Below are 15,838 nucleotides of genomic sequence, written 5' to 3' on the forward strand. Positions count from 1 at the left end.
GTAGAGGCTTGGGGGGCGATTTGTCATTTAATCTATAAGGACTCTCAACTACAACTGGTGAACATCAACTAATATTCATTTTAAGATTGCTCAAAGGGGGCCCTATAAAATAATTTATTCTCTTAGAGGGCAGTAGACAAAATAAGTTTGGGAACCTCTGATCTAGACCACGGTATATCCGTATTTTACTCTACCATTAGAAATTGTCTTTAAATTTATTATAATAATCACCTTATTTCCACCCGCGGCGTTACACGTAAATCTGTCGTCGTGAAGTTCAACTTGATCCAGATAACTCTTGCCAGCTATCGAGCCGTAGTTTGGTGGGTACATGAACAGACAACCATCCAAGACATCTAGTAGAAAAACACAAATATATCTGTCAGTTTCACAGTGGCTTCTTTTGATTTTTTTTTTACCATAAAATGGTAAGTCTCGTTAAATTTAGGTAAATTGAGGTCATTATTTATAATTCACAAGCGACCCGCCCCGGCTTTGCACGGATGCGATACTTTTACTAAATATAAAATAAAATAAATATAATAAATATATACGCAAAAAAGTTATTACTTACAACATCACATTAGAAACCTATAAAACTATCAGTGTTCCTTTACTATATTATGCATGTATTATAAGTACCCACATATACTTCCTCTGAAATCACTTTTTTTACTAAAGAAAACCGCATCAAAATCTGTTGCGTAGTTTTAAAGATCTAAGCATACAGACAGCGGGAAGCGATTGTTTTATACTATGTATTGATTAGTATATTTAGTTATTTTATAGTTATTAAAAGAAGTTACAATAGGAAATATTGATGAGGAATGATTAGTGAAATTTGATTTTGATTTATATGAAGTTTTTCTTATTTTTCTTGTAAAAACCGTCATCGTTGGGGAGTCGGGTACAGTTGTCAAAAATTTGACGGCCCTTGTTAGGATTTTGAATGGAATTAGGTTTTGAGAGTGTCTCTTAGCGAGAACTATAGTCGTCACAAAATAACAGGCCCGTTTGGACATTTGACAAATACCCTAGAACGTAACTTGGTACGAAACTGTAAGAAACAATAAAAGAATTATTAATAACATAAAGTGTTTTTAAAATATACGTACATTTTTTGGCGCGTTAAATAATATAATAGAATATATTAGGAGTATTCTTTTCGCGCTTACTTTACAGGAGCATGTAATTTCTAATTATTACGAAACGTCTCAAAAACAGTTACGTTCTATGTCTTTTTTTGAACACTAAAGCTGTAACGAATTAATTACTGAATGTTAACAGCTTCATTCGATTTTAATTGTAAATAAAATTTTGTGTCTTGATCTTTACTGAAAAAAAGAGCTTGGCGCTAAAAGTCATAAATTAAATTTTGATTTGGCTAATAAGTCGCGATAAAATCGGAAAAAATTGTTTCATTATAATGACTAAAATTCGTGTAAGCAATAGAAAACAATATAAAAATATAAATAAAACAAATTGATCTTTTGTACCATTGTATTATTTCAAATTACCTATAATATTAAAGTTTAAGTTAAATTTCTGATCAAAATTTTAATCAAATGCACTTTACATTGCATAATAAAATCGATCAAATAGTCATAAAAACTTGAATCGATTTATCCTGAGTATCAATACCGAGTCGTATGGTTATTTCGCTATTTACGTCCCGATGACATTTATGTCCAACGGGCTCCTTATTTTGTGACGACTATAGATGGTTTAAATCTTTGAACTTGGTCGGCAGGGGTGTTATACGATGCGCGTTGTTAAATTACTAGTGGAAAACACATTAGAATTTATTGTTACTTACAGGGAACAGTAATATTTTCCTCTTCTTGATGTTCATCTGGCTTAGGTGTAGGTTCTATGTATGGTGGTACTGGATCAATTCCTGTTCCAGGATCGCCCGGAATTAAAAATGGACCTAAAATAATTATATATTTATATTAAACATATTTTTTGGCTAGTCTTTAGATTAAGATCCGTCACTTTGAAGTTAGATATATAGACGTCCGAGCTATTTTTTTTTGTAACAAAATCATGTCAATAAACGTCTAATTTTGAAGATAGAAGATAGGTTAGGGTTATTTTTTTTTTTTTTTGTAACGAAATTATGCCGATAAGCGGTCAAATAGATAATTCGACGGGTATTAATTTAAAGACTTACCGATTTTTTAATTTTATGTATTTTAATTATTGCTCTTTTGAGGGTTTGTATTTTATGATAAATTATGTACCCAGCATTTTTCGATTTTAATCTTTTATATTTTCTTATGATGTAAGCTGACAACATAAGAGTTATTTAATAAAACTGCATTCATTTTTTGTAAAGCAATTTTTGGGGATTGATAAAACAGTCGAATTTAGTCAGTCTTACCAGCACCAACCGATTAAAGCCCGTTCTAAGGTTTTCTATAAAACTTACCGCCGTAATGGTTAGTATAATTCCACTCGCAGACATGGTGGTCGCACACTAATGGTGTATTATCCTCTTTTGTGTAATAAGTGTTCCCGTTTGGAGTTGTCTGTTGTAATAATAAATAATTTATTTTGATTTTTTTCATTTCAGATAAAAGAGACAGAAAGAATACGAGAGAGCTCACAATACTATATCAGTAACAAATTCATAATTAGTAGGTAAAATAGCTGAATTACCGAAAAGGTCTTATAAGTAAGAGATACAGTAAGCGTGTTTAATTCAGACATAGGTTTGTTTTTGATGAACAAGATGAACAAGACAAATTTTCAGTGTATTAGACATGTAATAATATTCGCGGTTATTTATTAACTTAAATACTTTTCATACAAGTCTTTCTAATTCTCATTCTAATATTAATCTTATAATTCAGTTCCTATGGCCTAAAGCTAGGCAAGGCCTCTTCTCCATATACGAGAAAGGTTGCAGCTTACTCCAAGACTGCATGTTGGCGGTAAATATACTAACCAGCAAATAATCGTAATGTCGATATCTCAACCCTTGTATGTTGAAGTCTAAGATGAAAGAACCGGAAGTGATGATACACGAAGTGGCGGTCAATGGCGGCAGCTTGTACATTACTAGACCGCATTTGACGATCGCCTTTGGCAAAGTCGAGACATCCCTCTCTCTTTGCATTAGCTTTTTAAATGGAAATCTAGGAACAATATACTGTATTATCTATTTAATTATTTTTCACCTGTTCTTGAAAAAGTTTATCTCACAAATAAGTTAGTGACAGGATTTATTAGCTGGGCTGTGGTGGTGTGGTGTACTAAATAATATAGCCACCCCCTCTCTTCGCGTGGGTATCGTAAAAGGCGACTAAGGGATCACACAGTTCCGCTACCACCTTGGAACTTAAAAAGCCAACCGGTGGCGGGATAACCATCCAACTACTGGCTTTGAAATACACAGGCCGAAGACGGGCAGCAGCGTCTTCGGTGCGACAAAGCCAGCCCTGTGGTCACCAACCCGCCTGCCCAGCGTGGTGACTATGGGCAAAACACATGAGTTCACGTTGTTTTTGGCATAATCTTGTGAAGGCCTATGTCCAGCAGTGGACTGTATAGGCTGTAATGATGATTAGCTGGGCGTAAAACAGGCCTCTCATTTAAATAATTAACTGTTACACATCTGCAAAACAATATTCCTTTCATCTACTTTGTTTACATACTTCGTTGTACTTTTTCATTAAATAAGTTTAATTTGCTTGTGTCGTTAATTTTTTTATTTATTTATTTGCGCAATTTAGTATATTATTACTAGCTGACCTGGCAAATTTTATATCGCCTTACCTTTTTCCTTAAATATAATAATTACATAATTATATCAAAATAAGATGTAGGCTATCTTTGGGTAAAACTGCACACGGTGTGCAAATTTGATTGAAATCGGTTAAGTAGTTTAGGTGTCCATCGCGGACAAACAACGTGACGCGTAATTTATTTATATTAAGATTATTTTTTCTATAAATTTCTAACAACCTACCAAACCTACATCCGTAGAATGGTTAAATAAACGCCATTATTAGATTACTAGCTGACTCGGCAAACGATGTCTTCCGCTAAACGCTATTTAAAAATACAGGTTGGTGGTAGAAGGGTGAAAATTTAGGGTTGTATGTATTTTTCAACGCCAAATCATAATAAAAGAAAAAATAAATCTAAAAATTAAAAAAAAATTGGCTTTGACTACCCTTAAAATTTAGGGGGATGAAAAATAGCTGTTGTTCGATTCTCTCAGACCTACCCAATATGAGAATCGGTCAAGCCGTTTCGGAGGAGTTTAGATTAGTTTTAGATTACGATAGAAATGTGTTTCTTAAAAAACTATAAATTTATTCGAGAGTATATAGCGTAATAGTAAACAGTTAATTTATTTGCTTACCTAAATATACAAATACCAATATGACATTCCAAGCCGTGTAAGTAATTATCAGTCGGAAACGATATACTGGGATCGTCTATCAAATAGTATTTCTGTTCATCGTGATAGTGTAAGAAACCCAGGAACACGAAGGATCGATCTTTGCAATATGGCGCTATACCTTTAGCCATGTTGTATATATCGCTGTATAGTTCGGAGAAGAATAAGTAAACATTCTTTCCGCAGTAAAACTCTGCAAACAAGGTAAAATTAAGGTAAGGTAAAAATGAATTAGAGAACATTCGCGTTATGAAACCTGTAGGTATATAACGCCCGTTGACCAAGTATGTTTATTAGTAATAAAAAGAAAGTCTGTCAGAATGATTAACTTCAACTGATACAAACATTTTATATTCAAAATTATCAAATTTCACTTTTATTTGTACGGAACTTATCATGATTTGAAATTCGCACTATTTCAGCGATAATGCAGACGCTACAATTACGGGTCACTTATAATATGTACGATTTTTATTTTTGTGTTACCCACACATTAGGAATTCTAACTCAGGGTCCTAAGTAACTAAGGGTCACTTTTAATTTAGGTAAGGCTCAGCAGGAAATATCATGTCCATAATTTTAGAGCAGGCCGACTGGGTAAGTACTGCGTAAGCTAAAAGTACTTCTTTTTCGTACCTTGACTTATATAAAATTCCATGGGAACTGGACCACCGGTGTAAGTAGATTTTCGTTCAGCGGCTATGGAGTTGTGATTCTCATACATAGTCAGCATATTGTCTATTACATCGTCGAGCGTTATAAGAAGTACCTACAAAACATATTTAAATACAAGAAATGTAAGTTCCTACTTGCTGATACTTCCTTCGATTAATATAATATTTGTTGCGCCTCGCGATGTCGCAATAAAAAGTAGCCTATGTATTATGGATTATGGATCTTTAGTTAGGTATTTACGTACCAAGTTTCATAACTATCAGTTCAGTAGTTTTTGTTTGAAAGAGTACAAAACAAATCCTAAAAAAATTTCGCATTTATAATATAATATCTATAAAAATGAATCGCAAAATGTGTTTGTAAGCGCATAACTCAACAACGCCTGGACCAATTTTATCAATTCTTTTTTTTTTAATGTTCGTTGAAGTCCAAGGATAGTTTTTATTGCGAGGAAAATTCGAATAGTTTCCGGGAAAACCCTAAAAACAACCCTTTTCTTTTTCCCATACAAACGTTTTCTAACTAAAATTTAGAGTCAATTTGAACTTTATTGCTATTCAATAAAGTTCATGTTAAATAATATATTAGGGCGTATTTTACGTAAGTTATTAATGATTAAATTTACCTTAATCGTAGACCGCATTTTAATTTAATTTACATACAGTAAAAATGGTATTAACTAGCTATTTCACATTACTTATTATATTCTTGCGGGGGCGTTAACAATGGAAAATTCCCGTTTTTAAGCTATAGCTCCTATCAACTCCAAATTTGCTACGAATCTCCTATATGTAATGTACAAACGATCAATGAGCTGATTTTAGAATAACTCATCCCCAATAAGGATTGCGGGGGTGTAACTCCGAAACTACTGAACCAATTTTTATCAAATTTTTTTAACATCTGTAATTTGGTCCAACTTGGGAGATAGGGTAGTTTTTATCTCAATTGGACCCGATAGGTGGCACTGCTATTGGTATGTAACTCTGAAATTACTGAACCAATTTTTATCAAATTTTGTACGCATCTATAATTTTGTCCAACTTGGGAGATAGGGTAGTTTTTATCACAATCGGACCTGATAGGTGGCGCTGCTATCCAGTATGTAACTCCGAAACTAGTGAACTAATTTTTATCAAATTTTGTAAGCATCTGTAATTTTGTCTGACTTGGAAGTTATGGTAGTTTTTATCTCAATTGGACCCGGTAGGTAGCGCTGCTATTGGTATGTAAGCTATCAAATTTGGTAGCTGTTTTCCGGGCAGGACAACGTCTGCCGGGTCCGCTAGTAACATAATAAAAATATATACAACACTTAAATGTCTGTTTAAATCTAAGTCAACTCACTTTTAGTTCTTGTATGTGTAGTTTAATAAAACGCCCCAAATGGTCGGTCGCTATGTGAACTCTTTCGTTTATCAAATACTGAAAATATATATTTTTAAGTAGATATATAAAGTTAAGGATAATATAGTTATATACTTATTTTAATAAGTTTTTTACTGATGAGACTTTGTAAAGTTAATTTATATTATCATTTATAAAACGTTTTAGTAAAAACTAACATAAGAAGGGTAAGCTGAAAGAAATCTGAAATTCTCCTATTATTATTATGTTAGTTTTAAGTTCACCGTGAAAAATAAAGCATTAAAGTTCAAATAATACAGAGAAAGTTTGATGTAGTACTTTTTTAGCCAATTTCTCGTTATCATTTACCATTTTTGATATACTTGATCTGTTGATTGTTCTGATTACCTTTTGCTTTATTTTTTTTTTAATAGGGAAGGATAGAAATTTACTTCATTTTTAAATACTTCATTTTTTATAGTTACGTAAATAACGCAAGAAAAATTTATAAAAATCGACATGTGTATGAGCTTAAATCTCTCTTTTACTTCACAAATGAGTAAGAAGTTTAAAAATTTTAAGTCAAAAAATGTGTATCTAGTGTATATACTTGATCCTCAGCCGTCTTAATCCTCATCATCTCGTTCTGGTAGAGCCACAAGTTATCCAGCTTGTCCGTGGGGTCATGGCCATATATCTCGAAGGCATCTATTATCATAGCCAGAGTCAAATTTTCGTTTGGTTCCAAGCAACAGGGATGGTTGCGGATGTTGTAAGGTGTCTGCAGTCATAGGAAAGTTTTATCCGAATTGATTATCTTCATGTTCATTTACTATTTGGTATTATGTACTTACCCTGGTTTTATTTACAATTTTTATAAAAGCGTTTGCACATATTATATCTGTTGGTCGCGAATTCGACTCCCACTCATGAAAAATATAGGATAGGTCATACAAATTGTTGTGGTTTGGTATTTGTGCTGTATCCAGACCAATAAGTCGACGGTAGTTTGATCTTTTAGTGGCGTTGAGTGAGATGTGTTCATTTATTGTTTTATGTATTTTAGAAGAAAGTTAATTACTGGTCATTAATGGCCTTGTTCATCAGCTGAGATAAGATTGAAATCCTTGTTTAAGGTTTACATTTAAGATTTTAAAATGTTGAAGCAAATAAGCCTATAAAAGTTAGCAACTAACTAGTAAACTTCATATTATTAATTTTCAACAATAATTTAAAAAATTAAAATCTATATATTGTTATTTTTTAACCGACATCAAAAAAGGTGGAGGGTACTCAATTCGACCGTATGTATTTTTATGTACGTTCAGGGATAACTTCGTCGTTTATGAACTAATTTTGATAACTCTTTTTTTTGTTGGAAAGGAGATATCCCAAGGGCGGTACTATGATAAGGCAACCAGGATATGATGATGGAATCCTAGAGAAATCGAGGCGAACCCTCGTAAATCGTAGTGACGACTAGTGCGCTTGATAATTTTTTTCGTCAACTTACGTTGTATTACTTGTCGATGTAATTGAAGTCGGTTTTTTTCGTTTGCTAAAAAACACAATTATTTAGACCTTTGTGTGATTTGTACACGCTCACGTACATTTTACTTACAAGCAAATAAGGGGAAAGATATGAAAGACTACTCAATTCTTATATATATACTAGCTGACCCCGCAAACGTTGTTTTGCCATATATGTTATTAACCCCCTTAATCCCCCCCCCCCTATAACTTAGGGGTATGAAAAATAGATGTTGGCCGATTCTCAGACCTACCCGATATGCATACAAAATTTCATATATTCGGTCCAGCCATTTCGAAGAAGTTTGGCAACAAACACCGCGACACGAGAAATTTATATACTATATTACTTACCAAACGTTCAATATTACATAAAATAAAAATAAATTTTACCGTTATCTGTAACATGGCGATGCATATTGTAAGCAAAAAGCGCACGTGTGTAGGACCGTCCATTTTGTCGTCATGGCGGAGACCATATTGCATTTTCTTCAATTAACTAATTAGTCACAACATATTTTTATTGCTCGTTTATTTTAACAGTTCGCTTTATCAAAGATTTGTTGTTTTAATTTTTTTTTAAACATCATTGCTCCGTCGTGTTGATAAAATAAGTTTTAGTTATTACTCAGTACTTCATCGAGCATGTCGTTCGCGACATTATTCGGTACTATTTAAAATGTCTAAGTATGACACACCATTGAGTCTTCCTTTGATGAAATACGGCTCTAACAGATATTAGTTATTTGAAACACCAGCCCACACGTTAACACTAAACCTGTGTTGATAAGCGCTCTGTCGCGTAACATATGGATTGCAATGACTCCACCAATGTTCATTGTGTACGTTAAAAACATAAAGCTTAGTAAACGTAGTCTCGTCCGTAAACAATATGTTTTTGTAAGTGTATGGCAAAAACCGCCGACAAAAATTTATTCATGGCTCATGATCGTTGGCACTGAGTTCTTCAACATGTCGAAAGTGATACTGTGTATGATGATTTTGTTTTGCTTGGTATTGCTGACATGGCTTTTATGTGCTTTTGCCTTAAAGAGTGTAATTAAACTCCATAATATTCTGAAAGATGATCCATTTCATACTCCATATTATATGTAGGGTGGATGAGGATTGCGGAAAACCAGGATATCTGGCGCAAACTTGGGGAGGCCTATGGTCAGCAGTGGACTGCAATAGGCTGAACTGAACTGATATGCTCAATCATTTCGAAGTCACAATCAGTGCACCTGGCCTAAAATTATTTTTTACCAGGCCCTATTTAGTCCTTAAACGAATCTATTTTTAACCGACTTCCAAAAAAGGAGGAGGTTCTCAATTCGACTGTATTTTTTTTTTATGTATGCTACATCAGAACTTTTGACCGGGTAGACCGATTTCGACAAATTTTGTTTTAAGCGAAAGGTGGTGTGTGCCAATTGGTCCCATTTAAATTTATTTGAGATCTAACAACTACTTTTCGAGTTATATCTAATAATGCGTTTTTACTTGACGCTTTTTTCGTCGACCTACGTTGTATTATACCGCATAACTTTCTACTGGATTTACCGATTTTGATAATTCTTTTTTTTTGTTGGAAAGGAGATATCCCTAGTTTAGTACCGTGATAAGGAAACCAGGATCTGATGATGGGGTCCCAGAGAAATCGAGGGAAACTCTCGAAAATCCGTAATAACTTTTTACTGGGTGTACCGATTTTGATAATTTTTAATTTAATCGAACGCTGATGTTTATCATGTGGTCACATATAAATTTTATCGAGATCTGATAACTACTTTTTGAGTAATCTTTGATAACGCGAAGTTGCTTGACTATTTTTTCGTCAATCTACGTTGTATTACTTGTCGATGTAATTGAAGTCAGTTTTTTTTTTTCGTTTGCGAACAAACACAATTATTTCCCATTCATGACGGTACTTCTGTGCCCTGTGTTTATCTCTCTGTGGTGTAAAAAGATCTCCTCTTTTAAACTAATTTTTTTTGAAGTACCTGGCGCTGGTCGCTTTACTACACTTTCATCACTCATTCTTGTTTGAAGTTAAACGTATTAACACAAAAAAGATTCAATATACAAATCCAATGAGGTATATAATCCAATATACACAAATGACGTACAGATCGATTTGAGACTGATTAGAGAAACAGGTTTTTGACGAGTTATCACCGAAAGGAAATAATAGTTTCGTAAGAATTCAAACAAATACAGCATTTATATGATGATTCAAGTAAAATATCTAGACACGTGTTGGGTAGTTGGGGAATTCCCCGAAATTCATGCTTGCCGGTGGATAACGTTTGTTTCATTATGAAATGTTGCCAAGTAATAGGTATATGCAAATCGTACATTTTGCGTATGATCTTAAACAAACGATTATACATGAGTAAAAATGCCAAAAAAATCGTTCAAGGACAATTAAAATCGTACATCTAGCAGGCGGCTAGGCCTGGCGGGAATTAGAATTAGTCACGGGGTCGGGATTGCGGGTGGCAAGCGGTACAGTGCAACACTACGCCGCACGCGCGACCTGCATGGCTGGAAATGTGTCCACACTTCATTTATTTAAATTGAAATGAATGGAAATTTTGCCAAAAACTAAGTAGGTACATATTTTTTTATATAATTGGAATGAGAATCATGTACCGGGTATTCTCCTAAAATATTGATAGTACTTTACCAGTAAGGCTGTATAAATATAAATTGAAAATTGTTTACTTGTCGAGATGAACTTAAAACTTAAATTATAATATTTTTGCCAGTGTCGTTGCATACGATACTTATAAAGATGTCTTTCTGTTTCAATATGCTCATAGTCTATTCGCGTTAATAAAATAGTAAATTATCGCTTCATCACTAAGCTTAACCAAGCTTCTTGACCAATTAAATGGTAGTAAATTTGAATGTCACGTTCGAATTGACAAGTTGAAGTAAGCCATTAAAAAGGCAATTATGATCCCATTTTTAATATTACATGTATTTTTTAAAAAAAATACTAACAGTATGTGGATTGTAGGTATTAATGTAAAATGAAACACGATGTAGAATAACATTTTATAATATTTAAAATACACACAGAATTTATTTCATCACAATACATGCGTAATGCGTATCGAGTATTTATATATAAAACATTATTGCACTTTATTACATTACTAATTAAGTATATGATATTATTTTAAGCGTGACATAAAGTGTGGGTATCATTCAACTGAACTTTTTCTTTAAAAACTCCTTGACCAAATACATTTATAATCAGTAGCTTTTGAAAAAAAAAGTCAAATTTGAATATAAATTTAACCCGTGATTGTTGACATTGTAATAATCAATTCCATTAAAAGTATACACATTTTACTTAATTTTTTTTTTTATTTAACAGGAAGACATTTTGGAATAATGTATAATAAATTTAACTATTTGGCTACGTTTGTCCTATATGTTATAAAATAATGTATGTTTGAAAGTTAATCGTATATTTCCCATTACTATAATATTATTGTCTCTTTATAATATTTGGCTATAAAAGATATTCAGCTGTAAAAATAAAATCAAATTGTCAAATATATTTAGAAAATATAATTTTGCAATATTCTCTAAAAGATTGTCAATTAATAAAGAACGAATTAAAAAATAAACTTTTCTTTTCTTAAATAATACACGTTTAACTGAAATGTAGTTAATTAATAAATTTTAATCGCATTCTTTACGTAAAACATTATCTGACTTATTATTAGCCGTAAATAGTCAAAATTCTAATTATGACCACATAAATATGACCTACCTAAATTTAAATCTATAATGTATAATCAACAACAATTAGGTATAGATTATGAAAATCGGATATAAATATTCTAATATAATAACACTGAACCTTTATTATACTTGATTGGAAGCGATGTTTTAAGTTCTTCTATAGCAAAAACCTTTTTTACTTCAAACTATTTTTGTTGTGTGTGTTTGTGTGTGGGTGTGTGTATGTATGTGCGAGGTTGTGTGTTGTGAGATGTATTGTGCCTGAGTCTATATCTGTTTGAGCATCATTTGGCTTTTAAATTTTTCTTAAACGCTACAATATGCCAATAGTGCTGACCGGTATAATGGATATAATGTTGGTGTTCTTCAAAAAATATTGGTTTTTATTAAATTCATTTACAGCGTGTTATTAAACTGTCCTTCCGTATAGGCCAATACAGAGATACTTGGCACGTGTAGGCATACCATAGTCGAAATTATACGTAAAAAAAATAAATAAAGCACTAGTATGTACAACTCATTACTAGGTCACTTTCAAAGTGACAAAATTTTATAAATAATAATTATTGAATAATTAATTTTTGGAAGTTCCTTACAGCAGGCTTGACATTTGACTGGCCAATCGCAGTAAAAAAAAGTGATACTAAAACCGTAAGATAGTGTGATACTAAAATATTACTGGTAAACTTTTTTTTAAATCATTTATGTAATTTTATACCGTCGACAAAAATAAATAAAGCCATATGTTTTTTATTTCACTTAATAATTTGAATTATTATTATTATTATTTTGTTTGATTTATTTTATTTTACGGTATTTGTTATTTTCTAAAATACTAAATTTCCTAAATAATTTTATGTACTTAATTAAAAAACAATTAACAAAATTTAAAAAAAATCAAGAACAAGAAAAAAAATAGGTATAAAATTCAACATTTTTTTTTTCAAAATGTGTTGCTTCTATACTATCCGGAGGAACTTCGTTTCTACCTGGTGTCCCATGACACCACATAATTTTTTTATTATTTTTATTAAAACGTTAGGGAATTACGGATATTAAGGTATAATATCGAGTCGATATCCCAGTTAATATGGAAGGATGGCAGTTTAAAAACATGTTGTATATTTTTAAATGATGGAATATTGCAGTCAAATACGCATTAAACTCTGACATATTTTAGTTATTTTTATATTTGGTTTAAATATCAGTATATGGATATGCTCTTGAATGTCTATAGCTATAATATTTTAATCCACAAAAGCTAGTACTTGTGAATTACAACTAAATCACTTTTAATGTAAAATTAAAAGCAGAAAGAATATCTATTATCACAACAATAAATGTTTCATAGAATTTTTGTTATTTATCATTAAAATATTATCACTCCACATTATTACAGTAAATGCACTATATCTTTTTTTCAGCGAATTTTCTTATAAGTTTATAAATTACACTTTTACAATGGAAGACTTCGTTGTCGAAGAATTTAAAACGTTAATTCTATTTGGAAGACATTGGATCCTTTAAATATATTGTACATATTACTTTAACCATCTAATGTATTATATATATACATAAAGGTATATAATATTATTATTGGAAGACATTTTGAACATCATAACGTAACAGCTGTTATCATTATTTAACATCTAAGAAGGAATAAAAGAAAAATCACATCAGACTAGATATTACTTGGCGTTTAACATTTTTAAGATATATCGCATCAGTGACGAACTTACACGAAGTAAATGCGTTAATCTAAAAATAGTTCAACAATTATCTAAAACACTACATATATTTAAAACGGCAAACCGATCTTGAAAGCCTTTACAAGAGCTGATCCTGAGTCGTACATTCCAATGATACCGAATAGTATGCCGAGGGCTATGATGAAGTAGTCGTAAGCTATTGTCGTACTTTCCAGTTGGTTTCCCTTCAATTTAAGATGGAAGTAAGCGGGCCATATAAAACTCAACATAGTACCAGTGAAACTGCCAATAAATCCCATGAGAATAGCGAAATGGGGAATAAATATCGCCATTAGAATCGTAAACATGATAACACCAAGTCTCCAAGCCAGACCCCATACTTTCAACTCTCCATCTAAAGCGTAAATTGTCGGGAAAATCGTCTTTGGTTTACCCCTAAATAGAACTCTTTCCATAAGATCGCATGCCGCATAATATGGTAAAGGGTAACTTAGCACCGCTTTAACTACCAAGAAAAAGTTAACCAACCCTTTAAAGCCAGCTGAACGTAAGTTATTTGTTATAACTTGTTGCGTATCGTTTTGGAAGGTAAGGAAACATAGATACCCAAAGATAGATTTAAATGCAGCGGCCGCTATATGCGACCAATTTAGCATCCACTCGAAACGCGATCGATCTTCCATATTTCCTTCCAAAGTTGGCAAAAAGATTTGGGATGTATACGAAAATACAATAACTCCCAGACTAATTGGAAAATTTTCAAAATCTAAAGACCATTTGACTTTCGACCAACCCCAGTCACCAATATAGAGAATGCAGTAACCAAGAACAATAGCGTTAATTATCAAGTGACTCATAGTACACCAAAATGATAACATACTGACACTTTTAAGCGATTTCAGAAAAGCGAGTGGTAACAAGAATATACCAGTCAACATCATCCAGGAGCGGGTATCAATCAAGCCACCAGGGAAGGTGCCAATCATAAGGTCACCGCATACAACGACGTATAAAATACAAGTCATTAGGAGCTCGATGATTTGAGCGATGTTAACAATTTTTGCACCGTATTTTCTTCCAAAACACTCCTTAGCGATGCTTACGTAAGAATCACGAACACGTACACGCTGTCCTGATACTGGGTCATCTTCATAAAGGCATTCAACGAGTATCTTACCAGTGTAGCAACAAATATGAGCAATTCCTATCATAGCAGCTATTGCCCAGTATCCGCCCTGCAGAACTGCGAACGGCAACGATACCACGAACATTCCCTGGAAAAATTAAACAAAATGTTTGTTTAATTATTTTCAATATGGGATTGTTAAATTAATCAATAATTGATATACATACCTGAATCGCATTGGTGACATTCCAGGCTGCTTGAAATTCATTAATCTTAGCGCCCGGTTTTCCACCACCTTCTTCAAAACCGCCCTCTTCAGATGAAGCATAAAAGTCGACACTTTGCATACTTTGAGTCCTGAAAGAAACGAAACTCCAATTTATCCGTCATTTATTTTTCTGGTTAAACTTTGTATTCTGCAGCTAAAAATGTACCTTGCTCCTCCATCTTGTTGCGGATAAGTGTTCTGGTAGCTGGTAAAGGAGTCCTCAGCCTGTAGTTCTCCACTTAAAAATGGGTTAGTGGGATTGGTAGATTGGTATGTGGGTGAGGTTGTCTCGTTCATAGTCGACAGTTCACAGCTCTCTCCCATATCTGACAGAAGACGTATGCTATTATTTTCATTTGAAAATAATATTATTAGCAGACTTAACAATGGTCTCACCATTAACTTGTATATTTGCTTTGATTTATCCTTATGTATTACATAATGAAAACCTAACATAGATAGCAAATTTGTTATTTTTCAAGCTATTCTGAATTCTCATGTATTTTTTGGAAAGGCTGTAATAAAAAACCCAACTTTTTTGTGTCTTCGAATATTATTCTTGACAGACAGAAAACTAAAATACTTTTCATAACTTGGTGATAAGGAAAAATTAATGTCAATATGTAAAAAAAAATGAGTTGTTAAGATCTTACCCATATTAGCAAATCGAACATTTTGCGGAGGGCGCGGTGAGGGTCCAGGTTTCTCAGGCACCTGCTGTCTCACAGTCTGCATCGCTACATCCAGCACATTTTTCAGGGGTGGAATCTTAATACGCCCGAGGTTGAGCATTTTTAAAACTTTTTTGAAAACCGAATTATAAACTGTATAGCGAATACTCTTATAAATATCAATATTCGTACGTTAATCCTATGTCAAAATTGACGTAACAGGAAGACATCGATTTTTAATAATACTTATTTTATCTTAATTCTAAAATGGAAGACTTCTTTACACTAAACTATACAATTTTTTTTTACATTATTGCTTAACCGTGCCGTTGGTTTGAT

General features: G+C 32.7%; 2 protein-coding genes across 2 annotated transcripts in view; both read right to left on the minus strand.

The window, feature by feature from the left end:
* LOC123665591 overlaps positions 1-5,144 on the minus strand; it is a 6,813-nt gene extending 1,669 nt beyond the window's left edge. The window contains exons 1-6 of the mRNA XM_045599874.1: positions 5,048-5,144; positions 4,373-4,604; positions 2,951-3,140; positions 2,432-2,531; positions 1,817-1,930; positions 232-356 (exon numbers count right to left, since the gene is read on the minus strand). Of these exons, the coding sequence (XP_045455830.1) occupies positions 232-356; positions 1,817-1,930; positions 2,432-2,531; positions 2,951-3,140; positions 4,373-4,604; positions 5,048-5,144 (858 nt within the window). The remainder of the gene's footprint in view (positions 1-231; positions 357-1,816; positions 1,931-2,431; positions 2,532-2,950; positions 3,141-4,372; positions 4,605-5,047) is intronic.
* Positions 5,145-13,523: 8,379 nt separating this feature from the next.
* On the minus strand, positions 13,524-15,620 carry LOC123665416 (vesicular inhibitory amino acid transporter). The gene is made up of 4 exons (XM_045599727.1): positions 15,482-15,620; positions 14,995-15,154; positions 14,788-14,917; positions 13,524-14,708 (listed from the first exon to the last, which is right to left on the minus strand). Exons 1-4 carry the CDS (start codon positions 15,618-15,620, stop codon positions 13,524-13,526), a joined length of 1,614 nt encoding a protein of 537 aa, XP_045455683.1.
* Positions 15,621-15,838: the final 218 nt, after the last annotated feature.

The sequence above is a fragment of the Melitaea cinxia genome, chromosome 24, assembly GCF_905220565.1.
Source record: "Melitaea cinxia chromosome 24, ilMelCinx1.1, whole genome shotgun sequence".
NCBI classification, from domain to species: domain Eukaryota; kingdom Metazoa; phylum Arthropoda; class Insecta; order Lepidoptera; family Nymphalidae; genus Melitaea; species Melitaea cinxia.